Genomic DNA, 19,536 nt, shown 5'->3' on the forward strand with positions numbered 1-19,536 from the left:
ATCATTAAAATTTTTATATAATTATTATACCATAATATTCACCCTTCTAAAGCGTATAATTCAGAGATTTTTAGTATAGTCATAAGTTGTGCAACCATCACCATTAACTAATTCCACAACATTTTGATCAGCCCAAGAAGAAACCTTGTACCCACACGATAAGCAGTCATTCAAGAATCTTTTCTTGAAAGCTATCTTTTGGACAAAGCTTTAGAAAAAGGCCAATCCACTTTTCAAAAAACTATGTTTTCAGGACAGAAAAAGTGAAAATTGAGGAGTAAAGATGTAAATAAGGCGCCAATCTCTTGAGAAGCCTGTGACTTCTTCAGTTCCTTTACAAACAGCCTACTTAATCCTTCCCAGAGTTTTCATTATAACTAAGTACAAAGCAGTACTTTGTTCCATATCATAGCATTGGCTATATAATGTTTGAATTAAACTGCTTTCAAATTTTTCTATTATTTTAATGCCACCTATTAAAGACTATAAAATCAATAAACTGATTTTCATAGGTTAATTTAAAGCAATCATTTAGATTCTGATTATCCATAATTTTGAAACTATAGTACCAAAGACAACAAAAGTAAACTTTTTATCTATGGAGGAACATTAACGTTTCATAACAGATCATAAAGCAAAACTATATTAAAAATACATTGTAACATCTGAGTCCATACACTGATGCTGTGTCCACAGATTTGGATCTGATACAAAGATTATTTTGGATCTGAGACAATGAATATCACTAGTGATTGTGATGTACACTGGGGAGGAGAATCAAACATTATGATCACTACCCTAATTTATGAATTAGGCAGAGTTACATGAAGAAGAGAGAATGACAAATACATACCTCCTCCATCAGCCTCTTTGATATCATCTTCTATAGCTTCATCAATTGCTTCATCAAACTCATCAAATCTAAAATATATACAAGGATCACATTATACAGCCTGTCCTGTTTTTGATTTTTTTTTTCTTGAGACAGAGGTTCACTGTGTTGCCCTGGGTAGAATACAGTGCTGTCATCATAGCTCACAGCAACCTCAAACTCCTGGGCTCAAGCAATCCTCCTGCCTCAGCCTCCCGAGTAGCTGGGTCTATAGGCGTGCGCCACCACACCCAGATAATTTTTCTATTTTTAGTAGAGATGGGAGCCACCATGCCCGGCTAATTTTTTCTATATATTTTTAGCTGGCCAATTAATTTCTTTCTATTTTTAGTAGAGACGGGGTCTTGCTCCTGCTCAGGCTGGTCTCCAACTCCTGACCTTGAGCAATCCACCCACCTCGGCCTCCCAAGAGTGCTAGAATTACAGGCGTGAGCCATCAAGCCTGGCCTGTAAAAACATTTAATGCACTCTTTCACTGTAAACATTTCCATACATTTCATACCTGTAACTTATACATTTCCGTGTCCTTGTTGACCGCCTTTCGAGCAAGTTTGCTTTGGATTTTTTTGAATCTTTTTTCTTTTCTTCATGATCTTCAGAAAAATCTGGCTCCTTTAAAAATATAAGTATATAGGTTATTACTTATGTTCCTCAGAATGAATAGAATTGTAACCACCATATATGCAACACATGTGAAAGGTTTGAAAAAGTTTGAGATGATCCCCCTAAAACTGAATAAACATGACAACACTACGTATACAGATTCAAAGAGACTACTGGTGATCTATACTAAAATATTTATGCTTCTGTAAGTTTATAATTAGAACTTGTTTTAAAATAACAATGAAGTTTTTCCATTGATATATCTTTAAACAAATAATTATATTTGACACAAAATATTCAACAGATATGCTAAATGAATGAAATGATGGATTTAGAAGAAAGGGTTGATGTTGAAGGAAGGTAACTTGACAGGCTATTTAATCTTGTGATTTAATTAAGCCTCAATGAAACTGCTTATGAAATGAAGAAAATTTCTTCATTTCAAATGAAAAACCATGTTTCATGTGCTTTTACTCATGAGATTTCATTAATTATAAATTAATCAATGAAAAACAATGGTAATACTTCAAAGAAAACGAAGCTGTGAGGAAAGATACAAATTGTAGTTTTAAATAACCCCCAAAACAGGGAATTAAAAATCAAATCTCCCTGAATTATTCTTTAGTTATTTTACATAAACAGCATGTGAAAAAGCTAAAAACAAATTACCCAATTTAGGGTAAAAACGATAAAACATATACCCCAAAGGGATGAACAATAAATTTACTCTGGATATGACATCACATTTTTGAGTTATCTACACACATATAATTTTAATCATGAGGGATTATGAGTAATTTCTCTAAGGTCTTAAATTCTCATTTTTAATATTGGTATATTATATATTTAAACCCATTCACATTAGATAAGGTGGGTTAAATTTTAGAACAATTATGGCAGTCTCCCATTCAAAAATATTACAAACCAGAAACTTACTTGTGGGGGAATAATGTTTTCGATACTGATACCAACATACACCAAGCGTTCTTTCCTTTAAGTGAAAAACAAACAAACATAAAATAAAAATAAGATTGCTAAAAATAAAATTGTTATGAAAATATCACTAATACAGACAATATTAAAATCATTAATTAATACAACTTCATGGTAATAGCATAGGCTATGTCACAGACATGTTAGCTATTATCTATAAAATTTAACAGAATATTGGTATCTGTGGGGAGTGCAAAATTTCCTAGAGATATGCAAATTATATCTTTAGAAGTGACTTATACCAATGAAATTAAACCTCTAACTGAAGTGGACAAGGAAACTTTATGAGGAGTCATGCTGTGACTTACTGTTAATATCATTAGATGGAAAGCCACATTTGATTTGACAAACTAGATAGTTGTTATGTTGGAGGAAGTTTTTAGTAATATTGTGTTTATGCAGTTATAATCTCATGGTAATAAACATCACTATAAAAATTGTGTAAACAGAACTATGTCAACGTCCCAGTGAATGACACTAAGAACATTCACTTCTTGATGTTGAGAAGAAAAAAAGCAATGCAGACATATGGCTCTGTACCCTCGAATGCCACAATGAAGACACCTTTAGAGCAAGGAAATGAGGATTTGAACCACTCATGATACCTCCATAGTTTCATTTCCAAGAAACAACCTTTGTTCATTTTAATTCAACAAATTAAATGAAAAACAGCAGGTGCTTTCTCTAGTTTCCCAAAGTTAAGCGAATTCAACAGAAACAGCTGAGCTCTGACATGCCAGTGTACCATGCTTTCTCCCTTTATTTGTATGTCCCTTATAGAAGGAAATTAATGCCTCCAGTTGACTAGGTCCTTTAGAGTACAGCCTTTAGTGCCCTGTAAGCCCTTGGCCCTGCTAATAAGAATGTCATGGTCTTTTTCGAGATAGGTCATGAAGCTATTAAATAAAAACTGGTATGTAACAAAGTAATGACATGATATGTTAAACACGACCTGATAAAAAATATACTACAGTGAAGTTGTAACGAAAAAAGGTAAGAACAGTACTAATTAGAATGAGTAGGGAAGACTTATGGATAAGTCAGAGCTTGAGCTATTTCTGTTATTAAATATGTTTGATATACATCTCCCTGTCCTTACAATAACCAACTTTGAGATATTAGTTTCATCCTTTATAGCTCAAAATCTTGGCCGGGCATGGTGGCTCACGCCTATAATCCTAGCACTCTGGGAGGCTGAGGCGGGCAGATTGCTCAAGGTCAGGAGTTGGAAACCAGCCTGAGCAAGAGCGAGACCCCATCTTTACTAAAAATAGGAAGAAATTAATTGGCCAACTAAAAATATACAGAAAAAATTAGCTGGGCATGGTGGCGTATGCCTGTCGTCCCAGCTACTCAGGAGGTTGAGGCAGGAGGATCCCTTGAGCCCAGGAGTTTGAGGTTGCTGTGAGCTAGGCTGATGCCACGGCACTCTAGCCTGGGCAACAGAGTGAGACACTGTCTCAAAAAAAAAAAAAAAAAAAAAAATCTCTGCTTGCCCTTGGCTACAATTTCTCTAGTCAATTCAACTGAAAAAACATTCATTGACATTTACCATATTAGATCAGGATTTGTGTCTGCTTGGGAATTCATAGGTAAATAAGATATTGCTCCTGCCTTCTCAATTATTTAAAAATTGACTATAGTCCATTATGAACAAGTATAATGGAAACATGAAAAAGGAACAGTTAATTTTGTCTGAAGAGTTAAGAAATGTGGGAAGGATTTAAACAGGTGCTAACACTTGAGCATATGATTTGTGGTCACATCATTTTCTCGCTCAGTAATTTTGTGGAAAGATGTATCTTCCATTCCATCTCACTATCTAGCTCAATGATCACATTTGGCTACCTTATCATTATATAACCAAGCTGCTAAAATTTCAATTTCAGGTATCATATTCTCTGACTTCTACCAGCTAGCTTACTTTCCACCTTGCTCCCTCTTATGCACTGATCTCAACAATTCTTTGACTCCAGTAGAACCTCTACCCATTGACCCTACCCTCTTTTAAACATATGTATCACTTCCTTCATGTCCTTACTTTCCCCCTTACCTGGCTTAGGTGCCATGGTCCATCATTATAAATATTCCTTTGCATACACTTTCAAATTCCTTGTCTCTTTCTCTCCTTCCCTCTGTTATATTACCTGGAAAATTCCAACCCTGATTAAATCAATGCTCTGCTAGCAAAGAGCCAGTAATAGTACTCTGGAAGTACAGAGTTCTGGAGGGGAAGGTTTATAAATTACTGCGTGGGCTTCTAAAACATCATATTTCACAGAGCATCACAGCTCCAGGTCTGTAGACAGTTGCTAGCCAGTCACTAAATACTCACTGACACATCCCTCTTTTCCACCAGACTCTAGAGACCTCTATGGTAGAGACCACATTATATACCTCCTCGTGTTGATTAAACTGCGTGGCATAAAGTAGATACCAAAAAAATGCTAATTAAATGTTGAATAAATGCAGAAACAAGGGAAAAGATGCACTTGTATTATGACATATGGAGTAAAGCTCTAAGCTGCTAGGATGAGCACTAGAGAAGTTATCTCATAGATTTTAAAAAGATGAATGCAGGCCAGGCGCGGTGGCTCATGCCTGTAATCCTAGTACTCTGGAGGCATGATGGCTCACACCTGTAATCCTAGCATTCTGGGAGGCCGAGGCGGGCAGATTGCTTGAGGTCAGGAGTTCAAAACCAGCCTGAGCAAGAGCGAGACCCCGTCTCTACTATAAATAGAAAGAAATTAATTGGCCAACTAATATATATATAGAAAAAATTAGCCGAGCATGGTGGCGCATGACTGTAGTCCCAGTTACTTGGGAGGCTGAGGCAGGAGGATCCCTTGAGCCCAGGAGTTTAAGGTTGCTGTGAGCTAGGCTGACACCACAGCACTCGCTCTAGGTTGGGCAACAAAGTGAGACTCTGTCTCAAAAAAAATAAATAAATAAAAAGATGAATGTAAATGCTAACTTTAGCAAAATGGATGAAGCCAACTGGAATTTACACTTGATAAATATTTGTTTTAGAAACACGCATAATTTGCTCTTTAGAGCTCCTAAGATTGACACACACACACACACACACACACACACCCTGAAAACTATAAATGACAAAAGCTCTGCTGACTAGATTATTGAGGAGAAACAGCAAACACCAGGAACAGTTTAGTTACTGGCTTTGTACCAGACTGGTCTTCCTGTAACAATAATTTTGCTCTCTTTTCTATGATACAATCTCACGTAAGACTGAGTGTGTTATCTAAAGCCATACTTACACAGATGTCCTCTTAAAAGATGACATTTAAGAAGATTACCAAGAATAGGAAGGAAAGCAAAAGAACTAGTAAATGGGAGATCAATAATGTAAACAAATGTTGTGCCACATTTTAACATAAATTTCTAAAATTTAAAGTATTTCATAATTGCGGTGGTATATCCCATATTGTATGAGGACATCGTAAAAAAATTTTCGCCAGCTTTTTCCACATGTAAATGGTATAAGCATCATAGGCCTCCAAAGAACAAGCAGATAAATCTAAATATCAGACGAAATTGTTAGTGCTTTATATTCTTCACTTTTAGAAAGAATATATTCTCTTCTAAATCCTTACTGGGGGAGCCTATTAGCTATGTACACTGCTGAGTCAAACCAGCTTCAGGACATGGAAAAACTGTTTATTTCTAAGGACAGCCACATTTCAGAAATACTAAGGAAAGGGAAAACCTAGTTTTTATTTGTGATTTATTTACATCTTGGGTTACATCTTTTCCAGTGTCAAAAATAGAAACAGGAGGGACTGCACATCAAAATAGTCACAAATAAGTGGGTCCTGATCAAATTAAAAAGGTTCTGCATAGCTAAAGAAACTGTCACAAGAGCAAACAGACAACCTACAGAATGGGAGAAAATTTTCGCATGCTACACATCCGATAAAAGGCTGGTAACTAGAATCTATTTAGACCTCAGGAAAATCAGCAAGAAAAAAATCAAACAACCCTATCAAAAAGTGGGCAAAGGACATGAACAGAAACTTTTCAAAAGAAGACAGAATAATGGCCAAGAAACATATGAAAAAATGCTCAACATCTCTAATAATCAGGGAAATGCAAATCAAAACCACAATAAGATATCACTTATCTCCAGTGAGAATGGCCTTTATCAAAAAGTCCCCAAACAATAAATGTTGGCGTGGATGTGGAGAGATAGGAACACCCTTACATTGTTGGTGGGACTGCAAACCAGTGCAACCTCTGTGGAAAGCAATATGGAGATACCTTAAAGAGATACAAGTAGATCTACCATTTGATCCAGCAATCCCATTACTGGGCATCTATCCAAAAGAACAAAAGACATTCTATAAAAAAGACACCTGTACTCAAATGTTTATAGCAGCACAATTTACAATTGCAAAGATGTGGAAACAATCCAAGTGCCCATCAATACATGGGTGGATTAATAAAATGTGGTGTATATATATCATGTAGTACTATTTAGCTCTAAGAAACAATGGTGATATAGCACCTCTTGTATTATCCTGGATAGAGCTGGAACCCATTCTACTAAAGTATCCCAAAAATGGAAAAATAAGCACTACATGTACTCACCAGCAAATTGGTTTCACCGATCAATACCTAAGTGCACATATAGGAATAACATTTATTGGGTGTCAGGAAGATGGGAGGGGGAAGGAGGGGATGAGTATATACATACATAATGAGTGCAATGCGCACTGTCTGGGGGATGGACACGCTTGAAGCTCAGTCTGGGGAGGGGGGTGGGAGGGGCAAGAGCAATATATGTAACCTAAACATTTATACCCCGATAATATGCTGAAATAAAAAAAAATAGTCATCATAATCTTATACAGGATTATTCTTTATTATTTAAAATGTCTGTGGAAGGGCCAGGTGCAGTGGCTCATGTCTGAAATCCCAGCACTTTGGTGGCCCAAGGTGGGAGGACTGCTTGGGCCCAGGAGTTAGAGACCAGCCTGAAAAACATATCAAGACAGCCATCTCTACAAAAATAGAAAAATTAGGCAGGCCCCATGGCATGTGCCTGTAGTCTACTTTGGAGGCTGAGAAAGGAAGGCTGCTTTAGCCTGGCAGTTTGAGGCTGCAATGAGCTGTGATTGTGCTACTGTACTCCAACTTGGGTGACAGAGTGAGACCCTATCTCATTTAAAAATAAACTTTTTTTTTTGACAGAGCGAGGTGGCTCACTCCTGTAATCCTAGCACTCTGGGAAGCCAAGGCTGGGAGGTTCGCTTAAGGTCAGGAGTTCCAGACCAGCATGAGCAAGAGTGAGACCCCATCTCTATTAATAATAGAAAAAATTAACCAAGCATGGTGGCAAGCGCGTGTAGCCTCCTATCAGGAGGCTGAGGCAGGAGGATCACTTGAGCCTAGGAATTTGAGGTTGCTATGAGCTAGGCTGATGCCACGGCACCCTAGCCCAGATAACAGAGTCAGACTCTGTCTCAAAAAAAAAAATTTCTTTTTTTTCAAATCTTGAAAGATATTCCGAATATTTGAAACACAATTTGTTTACAGAAATAACCTAGGGTCTAGCTGAGAGCATGTCTACAGTCCCAGCTATGATGATGAAGTGGGAGAACTGCTTAAACACAGGAGTTTGAGTCCAGCCTGGGCAACATAGCGAGATACCCATCTTAAAAAAAAAAAAGAAATAATCCAGGGTTTCTAAATTCAAAGCTATTTAGACAACTGATTTTTAAAAACTAAGTACTTTTATTTTCTAGTCAATATTATAAACTGGCATTTAAACTAAGTAGCATCTATTATAAGGCAGAGAGCTCAAACTGTGTAGTAAAAACCAAACCAAAACAAAACAAAATCTGGGTTCTGGAGGCTTAATTCATTTTTAAGGTCCACTTTTCTGTGAGGTAAAGTGGACAATGGCTGCAGTCCCCAACCCCTGGTCCACGGCCTGTTAGGAACTGTGCCTCGCAGCAGGAGGTGAGCGGCAGATAAGCGAGCAAAGCTTCCTCTGTATTTACAGCTGCTTCTCACATCTCTTGCATCACCGCCTGAGCTCTGCCTCCTGTAGGATCAGCAGCAGCATTAGGTTCTCATAGGAGTGTGACCCCTACTATTAACTGTGCATGGGAGGGATCTAGGTTGTGCATTCTTTATGAGAATCTAATGCCTGATGATCTGAGGTGGAGATGAAGCAGTGATGCTAGTGTCTGGGAGCTGCTGCAAATACACATTAGCAGAAAGGTTTGACTACACAGAGACTGTGATAGATCAACTGCTTCTAGACTCATATCAAAACCCTATCAGTAAAAAAAAAAAACAAAAAACAAAAACAAACCCTATCAGTGACAGGCAAGTGACAATGTAGTAATAACAGAAATAAAGTACACAATAAATGTAATGTGCTTCCATCATCCTGACACTCTTCCTCCACTCACACCCCGCCCCCCAGATCTGTGGAAAACTGTCTTCTGTGAAATTGATCCATGGTGCCAAAAAGGTTGGGGACCGCTGGGTTTTAGAATAAGCTCACTCACTGCCTTAAGGCAAGATAAATTTTAGGGGACACGCTATTGAGACAGAGAATAAAAGTTAAAGTAGGGCCGGGCGCTGTAGCTCACGCCTGTAATCCTAGCTCTTGGGAGGCCGAGGCGGGCGGATTGCTCAAGGTCAGGAGTTCAAAACCAGCCTGAGCAAGAGCGAGACCCCGTCTCTACTATAAATAGAAAGAAATTAATTGGCCAACTGATATATATATAAAAAATTAGCCGGGCATGGTGGCGCATGCCTGTAGTCCCAGCTACTCGGGAGGCTGAGGCAGAAGGATCACTCGAGCCCAGGAGTTTGAGGTTGCTGTGAGCTAGGCTGACGCCACGGCACTCACTCTAGCCTGGGCAACAAAGTGAGACTCTGTCTCAAAAAAAAAAAAAAAAAAAAAGTTAAAGTAGAAGCAAATGAAGGTATAAGACAAAGCAGGAGACACTGCCCAGATTTTCTCATACTGTCCTAGTGGTACAAGTAGGCATCAAGTCCTACAGATTAATCCTCTGAAAATTCTCTCCAAAACCTCCACCTTAATTATCACAATGATTACCCTAATTCAGGCCTTATATGCTTTCATGGGCTTGCTACTCTAACAGCCCCAACTCTAACTCCTTCTTTTATTACCAGAAAAATTTTCTGAAATAAAGATCTAATTATACATTTCTCTTTTGGTGGACCCACCACTGCCTACAGAAAATAAGTCAAATTCCCTAGCCTGGAAAGCTATTTACAACTTGGACTCACTCTGCTTTTTTAGATGTATATCTCCTATCACTCTCCTACTCTTGCTTTTATACTTTGCCTTTGCTCGTGTTTGTGTTCTTTGTCTGAAATATCCTTTCTCTGTGTGTTCACGTGTAAAATTCCAATTTATCTTCCAAGGCCTTCCCTGATAACCCCAACTCCTATGAAAACTAAAATGCTCTTCTAGAATATTCTCATATTGCTTTTAATATACCTTGACTTTTCTATTTTATTATATCATTGGTTCATATATCTGCATTCTCAGGAAAAATGTGAGTTCCATGTAAGCAAGTGCTTTGTCTTACTCATCTTTTCTCTTCAGTTTGGTACGTAGTTAGGTACAAATGAAAGTTTAGAAATAGATTAATCAAGGAAGATACCAATAAATATAAGCTTGCTGTCTTGATTTTGAGCAACATTTTAAAGATTAGGCTCAAGTTCAGTCTTACATCTTCAAAGAAGCCTTCTCTGTCTGCTTTAGACCACAATGCAAAGGCATATTGAAAAGTGAGGCATCTCTCACAGCCAATAGAACACAATTCAGCACTTAAATAGTCTATTTCGCTAGTGTTAATTCTGTCTATTCAAAGAGATGACACTGATAACTGACTGAATCATACACCGGTTCTTACAGTTTTCTTATTATTCTCTACAACACTTAATCAGATACATATCCTCCACAATACTTGAGCCAACATTTATTCAGAAAAGGTTCTGATACATCAAAGGTTGGCAAACTTCTCCTGTAAAAGGGCAGATAATATATATTCCAAGCTTCGCAGGTCATAAGGTTTCTGTTACAACTACTCAACTCTACTGCTGTAGAACAAAAGCAGCCAAAGACAATATATAAACATACGAGCAAGGCTGTGCCAATAAAATTTTATTTATGGAGAATGAAATATGAATATCATATAATTTTCACATGTCATGAAATATGATGCTAGTTGGGACTTTTCCCCCCAACGGTTTAAAAACATAAAAAACATTCTTAGTTAATGGGCAGTATAAAAACAAGAAGCAGGATGGATTTTGGCCCACAGGTCACAGTTTGCCAATCCCTGCTTTGGATGGGTGCACTTATCTATATTATAATACAAAACAATTCTGCTATCATATTCCTAAGCAAAACATTAACACACACATCAAAATACCTTCGTTCAGCACGTTCTTTCTTCTTTAAGGCAACATCCAAATCCTGCAACTGTTCCTCTAATTTTTCACAGAGCAATTTCTGAAGAAGCAAAATAGATGAGTATCATTTTAACACCTTCCCACAATCATTTATCACATGCATGTTAAGCTCATGGGAACTGTGCTCTGAGAGTTGATACGGGGCCACACAATAAGTGAACAATGAAGTGTTCCTTGTGTTTAATTAAATAAAAGAGTTGCCTAAGCATCCATTAAACAGATGATGAGCACAGTATCTTTGAAATAAAGCATATATTAAAAAAATTTACAGCTTTGCCAAAAAATAAAAAAATAAAACATTCTGTGCCTAATCTGCTAGCAATAGCATTTGATTCAACATATATGCATGAGTGATTATAATTTTAAAAAAAGATACCAAGACATTTTTAAGGGATAAAGTTATATGTAAAATAAAATATGATACCAGTAACTATTTTTGATTAAAAAATAAACATTGGGGGGGAAAAATGTACACAACAATGTCACATGGTTACTAGTTCAAAACAGACCTGAAAAATTGTAACCGATAAAAGTATGCTAAGCTACAGAAGTCCACTTGAGTGAGAAATGCATAAAGCCCATCATTTAGAGATTGGGGGGGGGGGTCTTACTATGTTGCCTAGGCTGGTTTTGAACTCTTGGCCTTAACAGATCCTCCAGCCTCAGCCTCCTGAGTAGCTAGGATTATAGGTACATGGCACAATGCCCAGCTTAGCCCATCATTTTTAAGGCAAAATGAGACTGGTTTTGTAAGAGAAAAGTACTGAATGCTTGCAGTAACACAGAAATATCCTGTTCTTCACCTTTCAAAGGAAATTTTGCCTGAATTAAGATAGTAGAGAAAGATAATACATGTTTCCCCTAACCTTGATAACACCATCTATAAAATTACTGACAAAAAGAAGTTAGGTAGAAATAAAAAAAGAGGATGAAACAAAGAGATAAACAGGAAGAAATGTATTTCTTCCCATCTGTATATCTAAATTTGGCACTCTTTGTGCTTATAACAAATTTGGGGGAAAATAGGTTATAATTTTACAAAAATCAGAGGGCTTCAGAGAATTGCTTTGGAAAAAAACAAAAGGAAAACCTAAAAGATATTAATAAAAGGTAGAAATCTAAACAGAGGTAAGCACTATTTACAAATTGCTTTGAAGAATAAAGATATTCATTGGCCATTAAAAAGTAATGGTAATTTGAATACAAAATCAAGGATTGAAAAAACAGGTGGGCTGGGTCATACATGCTGGCAAGGGGGGCAGAACCATTCTCCATCGGGGATGATCATCAGAGGAGGGCGAAGGCAGGCAGTGTGGTATCCACTGTCACAAGAATCACACAGAAGAATCTGAAATAAACCACATTAATGTCAACCTAACTACAACTAAAATTCAATGACTCTTAAAGACATCTCAATATCTCAATATTTCTTATTACTATACAGCAACGGACTCTATTTCCATAAAGTTAATAAAAAGAAAAGCTTCACAATTAGGGATGTGACATGCCAATATTTAAAAATTTTTTTAAAAGCTAAAAAAAAGTCAAGCTACAAAATTTAGTGAAACATAACAAGTCCTTCCTGACTTATGGTGTATAGCCATAAATGCTGTAACAACATACTCTTTTACTTTTTTTTTTTTTTTTTTTTTTTTAGACAGAGTGCTAGAGTGCCATGGCGTCAGCCTAGCTCACAGCAACCTCAAACTCCTGGGCTCAAGCAATCCTTCTGCTTCAGCCTCCCGAGTAGTCTGGACTACAGGTGTGCACCACCATGCCTGGTTATTTTTTCTCCCTATTTTTAGTTGTCTGGCTAATTTCTTTCTATTTTTAGTAGAGATGGGGTCTTGCTCTTGCTGAGGCTGATATTAAACTCCTGAGCTCAAGTGATCCTCCTGCCTCAGCCTCCCTGAGTGGAAGGATTATAGATGTGAGATAGCACGCCTGGCCTACCAACATATTCTTTATAACAAAGTTTTAAAGCTTAAGTATCATAAACTACCCTAACACACACAGAATTTTAAACACACAAAAAAAATCTATTTTAAATAGCATTCCAATTACCTACCTATAAGAAACACTCATGGTTCTTTCTATCATGTAAATTCAAATAAGGAAGGGAATAAGGTATAGAAAAGGAATGCAATTAGATTGAGGACCATCATTTTCAAATACAAAGGTTAGTAACATCAATTAGTCTGGGAGTTATTTTATTGCTATTTGAGTTTAAAATGACCAGTCTCTAAAACTTAACATGATATATTCATGTATGTTTAATTTTTTATTTTTAAATAATTTTAGACTTACAGAAGAGTTGCAAAGATAAACTTCACCCAGCTTTCACCAATGTTTATATCTTAGATAACAATGGTACATTTATCAAAATTAAGAAATTAACAGCAATACATTATTAACTAAACAACAGACTTTATTCAGATTTCACAAAGTATTCCACTAATGTCCTTTTTCTGATTCTGAATCTAGGATATCCTATTGCATTTAGTCATGTCTTGGTAGTTTCCTCTGATCTGTTAATAGTTTCTAGGTTGGCCTTTGTTTTCTATGATTCACAGTGGAAGAATATTAGTCAGATATTTTTTGTAGACCAATTCAGATTGTGCCTGAATTGGAGTTTATTTGATGTGTTCCAATGACTAGACTGGGGTTATAGGTTTTGGAGAACGGTGAAGTGCCCTGCTCATCACATCCTATCAGGGGTACATGACATCAATATGACTTATTACTGCTGATATTAACTTTGACCACTTGGTTAAAGTAGTATCTGTTGGTTTTTCTCCACTGTAAAGTTACTACTTTTTACTTTCCATACTCTACTGTCACGATAAGTCTAGCACACACTCAAGGGGTGGGGAATTCAGTTTTCTAGAGGTATGAGTATTGAAGAATTTGTGGATATAAATTAAAATCACTATAGCAATTAATAAATTAATAAATATTTTGGCAGGAAATACATTGAAGCTATGCATATATCCTTTCTTCAAGTTTTGTCCACTAGTTTCATGATTCACTGGAGATCTTGTCTGCAACAATTATTACTGTGGTGTTCTAATAGTGATTTCTATTTCCTCCATGCCTTCTACATTTGTTATTTGGATTTCTGTAAAGAAAATATGTCCCTTCTCCCCATTTATTTGCTTATTCAATTATTTGTTTATATCAATATGAACTAATGAATATGTATTATTTGGGTTATAATCCGAAACTACCATTATATAATTTGTTGTTGGAATTGTTCCAGCCATGGCCACAATGGAAACTCTTTCAAGGTTGGTTCCTATATCCTTAGGACTTTCCTGCACCCTTTTTGTGTGTGTGTGTGTGTGTGTGTGTGTGTGTGTGTGTGTGTGTGTGTGTGTGTGTGTGTGTCAGGGGTCTTGCTTGGTAGCCCAGGCTGCAGTGCAACAGTGCAACCATAGGTCATTGCAACCTCCAACTCCTAGGCTCAAGTGATCCTCTCTGCTCAGCCTCCTAAGTAGCTGGGGCTACAAGCACAAGCCACTATGCCTAGTCTGCATCCTCTTTTTTTTTTTTTTTTTTTTTTTCACATGTTTCTCTTTCAGGGTATGCATCCTCTTTTTTATTCAAGTACTTCCTTGCTTTCTAGGACTACTGATGCTCCAGACCCATCTTGTATTTTCCCTGTCCAAGTCTTAGAATCAGCCATTTTTCCAAGAAGCCTCAGTTCCTTTGTTGGAGAATGGTATTTAGAAAGCAAGATCTGGATGCTCTGAGTACTTGTAGCTACTGGGGATCACTACTTTCAGCTCTCTCAGAGGGCAGAGCTAAGAAATATATGTGTATATATACACATATATCAATATTTTTGTGCCTATATTAAAATAAGCATGTGTTCACACTTCTATCTTCAGTTCTAATCCAGCATAATAGGATTTACTCTAGCCTTTGGATTTGATGATAGTAAGGACCCTGGCTCCTTTTATCTACACTTTATTTATTTGCTCAACCCTAGTATACGTAAAGTTTCTGAAATTCTAACCTGTGGGGAGCTGGGGGTGGAGGAGGCTCACGGTTAAAAGTAAAAACTACTTTCCCCCTTCTTCATACAATGTACTACTCCTTGCTCCCAATACCCAGGATTCAGTACTAAGTTATTTTAGTATTATACTTAAGTTATATGATTCATTACATAGGCATACGTGGATTAACCTGGGCACCTAATTCCATTTATCACCTTGTTTTATGGTAAAATATAATCTAAATTTCAAATAACAAAATTCCAAGTAAACTTTTAGAATTTAAGTTATTTCTAAAATGAAGATTGTCTCTACTCTGCAATAAAGGTAAAATTGTGGGCCAGCTGCAGTGACTCACGCTTATAATTCCAGCACTTTGGGAGGTCAAGGAAGGAGGTTCACTTGAGCTCAGCCCAGGAGTTCGAGACCAGCCTGGACAATATATTTGAGTAAGACCTCATCTCTACAAAAAAATTATGAAAGGTAAAATCTTACTAAATAGGCTGGGTACAGTAGCTCACGCCTATAATCCTAGCACTCCAGGAGGCCAAGGCAGGAGGACTGCTTGAAATAAATAAATAAAATAAAAATAAAATAAATAAATAAATAAAATAAAATAAAGATCCTGTGCATGCTCTAAAACTTTCTCCTCCTTGATATAATTTCTGCTCAACCCCATTTTACTTCTCATTCCTCACAGCCCCCTGTCACTGACAGCTATTGTTCCCTTAGTTAAAATGCACTCTTTTAGTTTAAAGGGATATTAGAAAATGGTAGGGAAAGAACGCAAGTGTTGCTTTTTCCTTGATTTAGAGAGCAGAAAAGGATACTATCTCAAATCTTCTCTTGCCCTTTCTCTGCACAAAAATTTTGACCTAACTTTCATAGCCTTGATGATAATAAAATGTTTAGAATGATCTTCTCAGCATAATTTCAACACCTATTCTTCTCAGAGCTAAAGTCATTCCCCAGTTCTAAGTTATATCTTTTCCTTGAGCCCTCAGAAACTACTGGATATGATAAACCTCAATGATGAATTTACTTTTCAGATATGACTTAAACAGTAAGAAAGAAAAGCATACATAAAATAGAATTAACTTTCACCTAGCACGTAATATATATCACAGACTGTGCTACGGAACTTTACATGGGTTGTTAAAAACACCCCTCAGAAATATGTGGTATGAGTCCCATTTTACAATGAAGAAGATACAGAGAAAATATCAGCTGGTAAGTGGTGGAAACAGGATCTGTCTGGCCACATGCTGTCCCCATCAAATCACAGTGCTTTGTGTGTAAAAATTTTTTTAAGAGCCTGGATAACTACCTCTTATGAATTTTTCAAATTTTAGAAGATCTCAAAACATTTCTGCTCTACACAATTCTGCCCATTTAGAACCATCTTCTTTACATTTCTTTCTACTTAATAGTTAGAGCTTGCTTTAAAGTAAAATCTATTCAAAAGAACTACATAATTACTCAGAATTAGGTATAACAAGGCTGTTTCCTCAACATAGTCACTTATGAACTGCAAATGATGTATACAGATTAAGAACTAGTTCTCCAAATTTAGGCCATCTTTGAAAAACCTAATTCCTGGATAAGGAAGGAAGCTTCATATAAACTGGTACTATTCTTTTGAATATATCTGGCCTATAATTTATTCTCTTAAAATTGTTTTTTAAAACTGCTCATTTAAAAAATTTTGAAGCTCTACTAGGTTACTATTTGATTTGTATGTTTTTACAGGAAGGCAGTAAGGCTTTCAGGCCTAATTTACTTAAAGCTTGCACTTCAGAAATACCATTAGAAAGTAAGTAATTTACTTATTTAGTAATTTATTTATCTATTGACACAAAGTCTCACTATGTTGCTTAGACTAGACTTAAACTCCTGGGGCACAAGGGATCCTTCTGCCTCAGCCTTCTGAGGCACTAGGACTGCTGCATCCAGCAGAAATACCATTATAGTAATTTAAAAGAAAAGAAGAAAAAAATTAAAGAAAAAGAACAGAATTAGAAGTACTTGAATAAGTTCATCCATTTTTTTTTTTTTTTTTTTTTGAGACAGAGTCTCACTTTGTTGCCCTGGCTAGAGTGAGTGCCGTGGCGTCAGCCTAGCTCACAGCAACCTCAAACTCCTGGGCTCGAGCAATCCTTCTGCCTCAGCCTCCCCAGTAGCTGGGACTATAGGCATGCGCCACCATGCCCGGCTAATTTTTATATATATATCAGTTGGCCAATTAATTTCTTTCTATTTATAGTAGAGACGGGGTCTTGCTCTTGCTCAGGCTGGTTTTGAACTCCTGACCTTGAGCAATCCACCCGCCTCGGCCTCCCAGAGAGCTAGGATTACAGGCGTGAGCCACCGCGCCCGGCCAGTTCATCCATTTTTGAGACGAGATTGGGGTACATCCTTATTAAGTAGAGAAAATATCAATATATAAGCTAGGTAGAATGAAAGCAGGATTTTGATCAGGGCCTCCTTTGGATTGGGTTATTTGAGAACTAGAAATAAAGGTTACTTTGTAGCACACAAGTTCTCTATCATTAAAAATTCAAATCACCAGGTGGGATGGGGTGGGGAGAATTCAAATCATGATCAAACCCAGAAGAGTTAGGTTGCTCTGGGAAACCACAGCATACCCATAATATGAATATTGTTCATTTAATCAAGTACATACTAGTTCAGGATGGTTTGGAAGGCCACATTTTTTGCACGGTTCATCATCATCTGCTAAGATGGCTTCTTCACTTTCCTTTTCCTCTTCCTCTTCTGAAGCTGCAGATGATTTTTCACTGTCAGACCCTTCACTTTCATCATTGCTGGAATATTTCCACCTGCCACGTGTTCGAGAACCAGTCCATCGAACTTTGCCTTTGGGTTTTATCTTGCATAAAATAAAAAATTGGGATATTGTGATATAGTAAGAATGTCTTTTTAAAAAAATCTTGATTACATGTCCATTATAGAATATTAAGTCAATATACAAAGAAAAATGAAAATTATTATACCCTCATCACCAGATGTACATACTATTAAATTTTGCTATATATTTCTATTATTTTTTCTATATGTTTGCCTTTCTAAAAAATGGAATCATAATGAACATTCTTATATTTTTCCTTGTCAAAAAATATTCTTCCAATATCACTATAAATGCCATCACATAGCTGTATTTATCTAAGCCCCTATTAGACATTTAGGTAGTTGTTTCCCATTTTTTCACTTTCATCAACAATGTACTGTTATCCTTATAAGTATAAATTTTTATGCACATCTCTGTAGTTAGGATAAATTCCTCGAAGAGGATTCTGGGTCAAAGGCCATGTATATTTTAAATACTCTATAACAGAATGACTATATTCTCATCTATTGTTATATAAGATTTTAAACCTTGTATTAGAGATGAATTTAAAAATTTTAACTAGGTTAGAACTGTTTGCAAAAATCCTGACAAACAAAAAAAATATACTCAGAGAATAAATTTATAATGCAATTAACAGGTTTTTATTGCCTAGTTTTGTACTTTTTAAACTCATATTTTAGTTCATTCCTACACTACAGATCTCCAGCAAAGAACAAAGTATTTCTAATAAAAGAGGAAGCTTTTTTTTAAAGAATTAAAAATTCAGTATTTCAGGGAACACAAGATTACTTACAATGAAGAATAATCTAATCATTGACAATAAATTAAAAACACAAGTGGTACTTTTAATTATAACAAACTCCCATAGTCTAGCCAAAAGACTTATAAAAGATTTGTTTAAAATAAGATGGCCATAGAAAAGAGGATTCTGGCTTTTAAGACTAATGATTAAAATGGGGAAATAGGCACTCTCATACACCGGTAATAAAATAGTATATTAATGGGGCCTTTTTGGAGGGCAATGTGGCAATATCTATTAAAACTTAAAATACACATGCCCCTTGACCCAGCAATTCCAATTCTAGGAGTCTATTCTAAAGAAATACTCACTCATGTCCGAAAGGATCTTCAATGCAGCATTGCCTGTAATAGTGAAAAATTGGAAACAACCTAAATGTCAATCGATAAGGGGGTGGTTAAATAAACTGAGGTACATCCACACTATGGAATACTGTGTGGCCGTTAATAAACAAAAGGTAAACTATATCTACTAACATAGAAAGAGTTCAGAGACACATTATTAAGTGAAAAACTCAAAGAAAAAAGGAACATATTTGATCCAATGATCCAATTCATTTTTTAAATGAATAGGTAAATGTTTATAAATATTCACATGAATGCATGGAAAAAAGATTAGAACGATGTACCCCAAACTGTTAATAGTAGTTATAAAGAATTTTCATTTTATAATTCTACAGGTTGGGTATTACTTGAGTAGTTTACAAAGAGAATATATTCCTATACTGCCTGTAATAAAAAAAAAAGTTAAGACTGTGAAATTTAATATATGGAAATAACTCCTGAGAAAAGGTGTCCCAGATTTAGGGACAAAGATAATTTTTTTTTCAGTATTTGATGACTAAGTTTTAGCCAAAAGCAAAAAGCTATAAATACTTAGAGACAAATATTTTTAATTA

The 19,536-nt window shown here is 36.2% G+C and overlaps 1 protein-coding gene across 4 annotated transcripts in view; it reads right to left on the reverse strand.

Annotated features, from left to right (window-relative positions):
- RSF1 (remodeling and spacing factor 1) overlaps nt 1-19,536 on the reverse strand; it is a 125,716-nt gene that overhangs the window by 10,368 nt on the left and 95,812 nt on the right. For all 4 annotated transcript variants that reach the window (XM_020286636.2, XM_076002336.1, XM_020286635.2 and 1 more), the window contains 6 exons: nt 17,654-17,860; nt 12,219-12,323; nt 10,936-11,015; nt 2,432-2,486; nt 1,395-1,504; nt 854-921 (listed from right to left, as the gene is read on the reverse strand). In XM_020286636.2, coding sequence (XP_020142225.2) covers nt 854-921; nt 1,395-1,504; nt 2,432-2,486; nt 10,936-11,015; nt 12,219-12,323; nt 17,654-17,860 — 625 coding nt within the window. The remainder of the gene's footprint in view (nt 1-853; nt 922-1,394; nt 1,505-2,431; nt 2,487-10,935; nt 11,016-12,218; nt 12,324-17,653; nt 17,861-19,536) is intronic.

Source organism: Microcebus murinus, chromosome 4 (assembly GCF_040939455.1).
Source record: "Microcebus murinus isolate Inina chromosome 4, M.murinus_Inina_mat1.0, whole genome shotgun sequence".
Classification (NCBI taxonomy): Eukaryota; Metazoa; Chordata; class Mammalia; order Primates; family Cheirogaleidae; genus Microcebus; species Microcebus murinus.